The 8,396-nt window shown below is 31.8% G+C and overlaps 2 protein-coding genes across 2 annotated transcripts in view; one reads left to right on the top strand and one right to left on the bottom strand.

The window, feature by feature from the left end:
• Positions 1 to 3,708: 3,708 nt before the first annotated feature.
• Positions 3,709 to 8,396, bottom strand: part of LOC111407433 — a 10,076-nt gene continuing 5,388 nt past the window's right edge. Inside the window, exon 5 of the mRNA XM_023036897.1 lies at positions 3,709 to 4,095. Coding sequence (XP_022892665.1) covers positions 3,936 to 4,095 — 160 coding nt within the window. The 3' untranslated portion in view covers positions 3,709 to 3,935. The remainder of the gene's footprint in view (positions 4,096 to 8,396) is intronic.
• On the top strand, positions 4,500 to 6,886 carry LOC111407434 (mitogen-activated protein kinase homolog NTF3-like). Its single transcript, XM_023036898.1, has 2 exons — positions 4,500 to 4,696; positions 5,788 to 6,886. The coding sequence occupies exons 1-2, from the start codon at positions 4,514 to 4,516 to the stop codon at positions 6,463 to 6,465; spliced, it is 861 nt and encodes a 286-aa protein (XP_022892666.1). The 5' UTR covers positions 4,500 to 4,513; the 3' UTR covers positions 6,466 to 6,886.

Here is an 8,396-nt window from a genome sequence, read left to right as displayed (position 1 = left end):
ATAGATTTGTATGGAATTAGTGAAAGTCTTTCGTAAACTTCTATAGAATTTCATTTTAAAACTTAGATAATGCTCTTGGTACATTATTGTGTCCAAAATGGATACCCGGCACCTCGGTATTGGCCGAGGTGCCGGTGGGCCCCAGCGTGGCAGGCACCTCGACCAATGCCGAGGTACCGGATGTCCATTTTTGACACCATGTTGGATACCACAATATACCCCAAGCATGATTGTTAAAACTTTTATAGACTTTCGTGGAATTCAAAAAACTTTTGAAAACTTTCATTTGAAATAGAATTCACGTAAATCTAGGGTGAAATTCTCACATATGGGGTGTTAGTTTCAACAATTCCACTTCTTCTTCCCATATAATAAAAAAAGTTTAAAAAAAAAATTTAAGACCTTAATTAAATAAATAATAAACAAAATTATATGTATAATGCAATATTATTAGTATAGTAACTTTTAAAAATCAATATATTGAAATTTAATTATAAATTTTTCATATAAACTTTTATAATTTAATTAAAAAATAGATATTTTTCACATAAAATGAATGAAAAAAAGAAAAAAAAAGTTACAAGAATTCAATTTAATTTTTTCATAAAAAATAAAGATAAATAATAAGAGAGAGAAAGAAATATAAATAAAATATAATTAATAGAAAAAAATAAATTTTAATCAAACATGTCCATAGAATGTTAAAGGAAAGAAAAATTGATTTTTTGTTTATTTTTTGTGAAAATCTCCCAAAATCTCGTGATTAATGAGAGACAAATTTTAAGATTTTATATGAGTACTTTTTGCTTAAAAGTTAGTATTTCAAAGACTTTTATTAAAATTTCTAAAAGTTATTAAAATTTGAATACCCAAAAACTTATAGAGACTTCTAAAATTTTTTAATTGAATACACTGTAACTTTTAAAGACTTTTTAAAAGTTTATAAAAGTCTCATTTGAATACATCATTACTTTGAGAGAGTCTCAAAAAATCTCAATTGAATACCCCTAAACTTTTTAAATCTCAAAAAGTTATTAAAAGTCTCAATTGAATACACCCCCTTAGATATTTAAGTAGGTATAAGATTCTATAATGCGTTATTATTCACGTAGTCTACAATTTTTTTAGTCAATGAGTGCAAATTGCCTAACCCTAAATATTTCATAAATGGGTAATTGGTACAAAATAATTATATAGCTTGTTTTCATTGAACAATTTTTCATACCATTTTATTTTTGACATTTGAACTTTCAAATCGATCATTAATTGGACAAATCACCCCTACCGTCTCATTTTGTACATTTGCTTCGTCAAATGATCATACGCAGTCCACTTGTGTAATTTGTTCAATCATATTTTGGTTAAAACACTAATTAGGCATCTTTTCCCATCCAATTCTAATTATTTTGAAGAATCATGCCACACATATAACCTTGGAGGCATAATCTGCGATTTACCTCCCTCACGATGCTCCAGGACAGGGGTGGTGGGGGACCCTTAAGGTTAGGGTTTAACCTTTAGTTTGACAATCTTGCTTGACAATTCACACTTGCCAACATCACATTCATCTATTTCAAAAACTATTTTTTAAATCAATGGTCAAAATTTTGACAACATCAACATTGTCAAGCATGATTGTAGATATAGCATAATTGTATATAAATTTTTTGTTTATATCCATATGTATGTGTATAGATAAAAATATCATATCCATATTTACATATGTAAAATCACACCTTGATTTTCATTTTGCATATAGACAACATGGGTGATTTGATCGAAGAATGGTCAATATGATTTTCACTTAAAAATGACCAAATATTTAGCAAGGTTGCACAATTTATTATTCAAAAGCAAGTTAATCTTTAACCTTTTAAAACGAACCAGTCAATTATATCATCGTTGTACAATCTATTTAGTGACAAAAACTTTTTAAATCATTATAAATTATCATGTGTCATCATCAAAATATGATTACTTCAAAATTTAATCTCCAATATAAGTTAAAAAATAGAACCCACAAAGTTAGACATGGGGGTGTTACTTGACAACCTAACAAAAAGAATTTGTCATTTTTATCATTGAAGATTGACTGCATAATTATAATGAAAATTTAAAGACTATTATTAACACGATCATCTTTCATGATTAGAGATTAGTTTCCATTTAGAGCAATGTAAAATTTTTCCCAAGCATGTAATTTATTTTTATCAAAATAATTTTATAACTATAACTCTCATCTAGGGATGGCAATCGAGCTTGTCGGCTTGAACCGCCCGTGGCTCGACCCGAGCTTTTCTGGGAGTTGGCTCGAGTTGACCCGATCTGTGTGGCTCGACGACCCAAAAAAAAAAAGAAGGAAAAATCTGTGGCCTGCTAAGCTGCCTTAACCATGCTGGTGGCTAGGAGAGAAAAAAAAAAAAAGGAAAAAATTCCAAAAAATCGAGCCGACTTGACGGCTCGGGTCGAGCCTAAAAAAAATCGCCTTAAAAAAGCCCGAGCCGAGCTCGAGCCGAAAATTTCAGCTCACAAGCCGACTCGATTTGGCTCGTTGCATCCCTACTCTTATCAATTAAGTTTTCAAGCATTCAATAAGTTAAAGAATAGCAAAAAAAGGGTAGTTTACACAATCAATTTATAGGATAAGAAGCAATAGATGTCTAGATTGAATTCATCTTAGAATCATTAATGCCATGTTTGATTGGCATGGAATTTCAAGTAAAATGGAATTGAAATTCCATCTTTGTCATTTTTTGTTGTTTGATTGGCAAAATTTTTCATAAAATTCATTTTCCACCTTTCTTACCACATAAGCCAATTTTCACATTTTCCTTGAATTTGGAGAGAATTCCAATTCTCGACCACTGTCGTTTTTTTTTTTTTGGGTATTGGAAACAAATTATAAGAATTATTGTAAAAAAAATATTTCCCTTTAATTGACAATTTTCATGTAAAACAAAGTCAAATGAACACCATAAAATAAAGGATTTTCTTGAATTTTTTTATTTTTTTTTATTTTTTTATTTTTTTGGGTTTTGACAATGGAGACAAATTTCTTCCCCAATACCAGTAAATTATATCCCTTTAATTTACAATTTTCATGTAAAACAAAACCAAACGAACACCAAAGAACACTTCTATTTCAACATTTTTCACGTAAAAAAATTATATCAATCAACCACAATAAGTTACAATTCTCAAGAAAACAATTTCTAGGCAATTTAATTTCCTAGAATTTGTTTTCAAGGCAATTCAATTCGATCTTTACAATCAAACGGACCCTTATAATATATATTTTAATAAATATAATAATATAATATAAACGAAATTGAACTCCTAAACCAGCTATGCCTACTAAGTGAAATGACACACTATAATAGGTAATATAATTCAATCATGCTACATAGACATAATAATTAACATAATCCTTGACCTAATATTACCTGACAACTTATTATTAGACTGTTTAAAACACAATTAACTTCTTCAACCAATCATATTTTGCTAACACCTATTATGTCAACCATTATATTACCTACTTTATGATAAAGAAGCGTAATTTTGATCCAATTAATTTTGTAACCAACCATTATCACCTATTATAATGTACCATGTCACCCGGGTGCTTAGGAGATCAATTCCGATAATATACATGCATAGTATAATTTATAAAGGAAACTAGTCTAACTAATTTTGTCTTCCTAAAAGTAGAAGAGAAAAAATCTTATAAAATATTTTTCTTCAACCAAATCCTTGATCAGTATTGTTCATGGGCTGGAAAAATTGAAATTTTCAAAATTTGCATAAAGATTCTTTAAGGTATGGATAGTTGAATAACTTGATCCCAAACAAATTAATCTTATAATTAAGTCCTAAATTCAAGAATAATGGCTAATCGATGAACGGGGTGTTATAGCTCACAAGAACATTACCGTTCATCTCCTCAAGGATGACAAGAACAAACCCTGTAGTAATTTATATGATGGTGGAGATAGACTGTTGGCCAGATCCAAATTTGTAATTAACTCTTTTATTTGCGATGGAAACATGTAAACTTCGTCTGCTTGATTCTTTCGTATCCATTCTTCCAGCATCCTGAATATAAATCAAGTCTTAGTTACGTGAAAAGATGCAAAGCAAAAATTAGATGTACGTTTGAAAATTCAAGAAACAAAAATCTCCAAAGAAGCACAACAGAAGAACAGTACATTTGAAAATTCAAGAAACAAAACGGAAGAACATTCCATAAAGAGCATCCTTGGGAAGGATTAATTTTCCACGTAAAAATAATTTGCACTATTCATACCCAAATTTAAACGCTCTACACAACCAAAAAATGAAAAATTAAGAAAAAAACAGAGGGAGAGGGAGCGGAGATAGAGTGTGTGCTGCAATTGAACTAACCCTGTGTCAAACTCATCACCATGACTAGAAGCAGTAAATAGCACTTTCACCGTGGGGTGCAGAACAATTTTGCCAGCCGATTCCAATGGGAGTGACTCTGAGAGAATTGATGCTATTGCGGATCATAAAGCACGAAAACGTGATTGGTTTGAAAGATGTTATGATGCCGATTCATACGAGGAGTTTCAAGGATGTGTATTTGGTTTATGAGTTGATGGATACTGATCTTAATCAGATTATAAAGTCTTTGCAGCCTCTGTCCAATGATCACTGCAAATTTTTCATTTTTCAGGTATAATTTTTCTTCCCATCTTTTGCAAAGAAATATAGTATATCTTTCGTACGGACACTTCAATGTCCGTGTCCAATACATGTCGAATACTGATACCCCTTGAACTTTTTTTATTAAAAATATTATATATATTTTTAATTCAAAGTTATTGGTAAATAACAAATATGTACTATATTTAAAAAATTTCAATAAAAATAAAAATAAAAAAAATTAATACCAAGTATAAAACTAAATTTATATTATATAAATAAAGAATTTTAAAGAATTTAATTAACGTGTCGACAACGAATCTTGACAGTCCTTCTTTCAAAAATCACATGTCGACATATCCAACACGTGTCGTGTTGTACACAAGTGTTCGCGTCGGTATATCATAGTATGGTATGTATCATATGGTAGTAATTGGTGAAATGTTGCATAAAGTGCTAATTTGGCAGAGGATTTCTTATAATTACCAACTGATATCCATTGGTTCAAGTGATTATCTTGGAATAGGCTTTGCTTGTACGTATTGTACTGGCTGGTCATTTTGGTTTTATGAACTTAGATGGTATCACATGATTTGGGCAAAGATCTGAACAAAAAATCAATGACTTATTTCTTGAATTTACACTTTATTTGTCAACTTTCTCAAGAACCCTTCTAGGTGTACAGGTAATGGTTCACATAATCCCCTACCGACACCTCGGGAAGGGGTGGGGTTGACTTATTTTCTGTCAAGGTTCTAGGAACTCTACTTCTGTACAAATAGCAAAATCCCTTTCTTAATCTATTTTGAACAAAGTTGATAAGAACATTGAAGGCTTGTTTTAAGCCTGCAAATGCCACATTTATATCTCTACCATACCACTTATCGTTATTATTATATTCATTCTTTAATGTTAATTAAGACATTGAAATAAATGTTCCTCGATATGCTGTTATCGTTGATGATTCAACGATATGATCACAAACCCATAAGTAGATCAGAGTTCTTGACATTCTGTTCGGCAGTGTTTCCTTTCATTGTACTTTCTAGGATGTGAGAATGCTCGCTCTCTCTCTCTCTCTCTCTCTCTGAGCTCTTTGTTCGACTATATTGCAAAATGCAGATTCTTAGGGGATTGAAGTATCTTCATTCGGCCAACATTCTTCATCGAGACTTGAAGCCAGGAAATCTCCTTGTCAATGCAAACTGTGAACTGAAGATATGTGATTTCGGACTGGCACGAACTAGCAAAGACAATGGACAATTCATGACCGAATATGTAGTTACACGATGGTATCGTGCGCCAGAGCTGCTTCTTTCCTGCGACAATTATGGAACCTCTATTGACGTCTGGTCCGTAGGTTGCATCTTCGCAGAAATTCTTGGCCGGAAGCCAATCTTCCCAGGAACTGATTGCCTCGGTCAGCTTAAGCTTATTATAAGTGTTCTTGGTGGCCAACCTGAAGAAGATATTGAATTCATTGATAATGCAAAAGCCAAAAGGTTCATCAGATCATTCAACTTTTGCAGAGGAACACCATTTTCTGCTCTATATCCTCATGCTGATCCTTTGGCAATAGATTTGCTTCAAAAGATGCTCATATTTGATCCATCAAAAAGGATTACAGTCTCGGAGGCTCTCCACCACCCATATATCTCTGGTCTGTACGATCCTTCTAGTAATCCTCCGGCCCAATCCCCGATCAATCTTGATATTGATGAGAATATGGGAGAACCTATGATTAGAGAGATGATGTTGAGAGAAATTCTCTATTATCACCCCCAAGTTACTTATGCTTGAGGTTGAGGGTAGTCGACTTGAATGTAGGGCTAGTGACCTTGATCCGTTAGCCCATAAGTCAGAACTATGACCAAGCGGCTCTTGCTAAGCATATTGTAATGACATCGAGTTTAGAGAGTTTATTTGTATAATCTTCCCAGAAAATCCAAGAGTCCGACGGAAGGAAACGAAATAATAAGATTTGAAAAGAGAGAAGATAAATCCGTTTAGTCGAACTGGTATTAGTCTAGTTTTTATGTGGTATCAAGAAGCAAAGTAGCAGGAATGTTTATGATTCATGGAGTTTGTAATAGCTATGATATATTTATCTTATATATTGGCATGTCCAAACAAGGCATAGCTTATTGTAACTAAGGCATAAGAGCTGAGACTTGGTTTATGAGTTGGAAACAGTGATCAAACATAAATTTTTTGTTTTTTTTTTTTTTTGGTTCAATGGTTGACACCATTCGAGCCCTCGTCATCCAGTAATATCTGTTAATGGCCTGCTGGGGTACTTCTAAAATTTTATCTCCTAAGGTGGCAAATTTTTTGAATATTTGTTTATTTGTGGTATATGCAAAATGAACTCTGCTATGGATTTGAATTTCCATGGACAGATGAACGCTATCGTTTTATATGAAATTTTTTTTTCTTTTTTTCTTTTTTTTTTTTGTAGAAGTAGAATAACTGATGCGAAATTGCCAAATATGTCATCATATACCTACTTCCATTGAGTCTCAACTGATGCCTATTACACATTTCTCCAAGCCTATTCACATTATTACATATACCATTATTCTTTAGGGCAAAACTTTCATGTATTCGGAAGTCAAACTGCATTCTAGTCAAATATGCTCCAATCACGTGAGCAATCATTATTTCGGATTTTCAATATTTTGAATACTAAGGGTGTTCTCTTTGTGTTTCAGTTTTGTGTTTCGAGTTTTGAATTCATTTTGAGTTTTGTGTTTTGAGTGTTTGTTTTGAAATTATTGAAAATACGTTTTTTTTGTCAGTTTCTCAAAACAAAAAAAATGATTTTTTTTTTTTTTTAATTTTGAGAATCACCACACCACCACCTAAAAAAAAAATTAATTTTAATTTTTTTTTGAAATTTTGAGAATCACCACACCACCTCCTCAAAACAAAAAAAAAAAAAAAAAAAGGGTTTCCCGCGTTTTCAATTTTTTCAAGTTTTACACTAAAAACACCCAAAACGACAAAAAAGTCGTTTTGTGTTTTCTTCACAAATTTTTTTTCGTTTTCGAAAATTCGTTTTCAAAAACGGGAAAGAGAACACGTTTTCACCGTTTTAAAAAATCGAAAACAGAAAACGGCCCGAAAACGGTAAAGAGAACAGGGCCTAAATTTTTGAAAAATAAACCCCCTTTTGGAGCATATTATAGTGGCATTTTTTTTATTTTTCTTTCAAATCTCATTATTCTACGGTGAAAGAATCAATAAAAAAAATACAAAAGGTAGTTGCCTTATCATACTTCAATTTCCCATCATTATACCGTTGAAAATGCATTGGACCAAATTACCTCAACTACACTACAATTGATGCAATGCTCCACAAGAACACGTCAAAGGCAGTTTGGGAAATTTAAGTAAAACATCCATTGAAAAGTCAAGACAAATGTCACACCATAGTAAAATATATAGGCATGGGGACCACAAATTCTGAAAATGAGAAGAAAAAATGGACAAATAATAGGGCCCAAACAAACGCTAAGTGATTAAAAAGTAGGAAAATATTTAAAACTTACGTGTAGAATATTTTATTGTGTGAATATATGATTGAAAAAAAAATGAGATAAAAGATGTCAAACAAGGCTAAATTTCCTTCTTTAAATACTTAGGGCCTCTTTGGTTGGCACTTTTTTTCCTTAGAAAAATGGAAATGGAATTCCTTTTATCACAAAATTGCTTGTTTTATAACCTTTTAA

The sequence above is a fragment of the Olea europaea genome, chromosome 13 (genome assembly GCF_002742605.1).
Source record: "Olea europaea var. sylvestris chromosome 13, O_europaea_v1, whole genome shotgun sequence".
In the NCBI taxonomy this organism is placed as follows: Eukaryota; Viridiplantae; Streptophyta; class Magnoliopsida; order Lamiales; family Oleaceae; genus Olea; species Olea europaea.
Note: the sequence above shows the minus strand (reverse complement) of the source record. Positions and strands in the feature narration are given on the sequence as shown.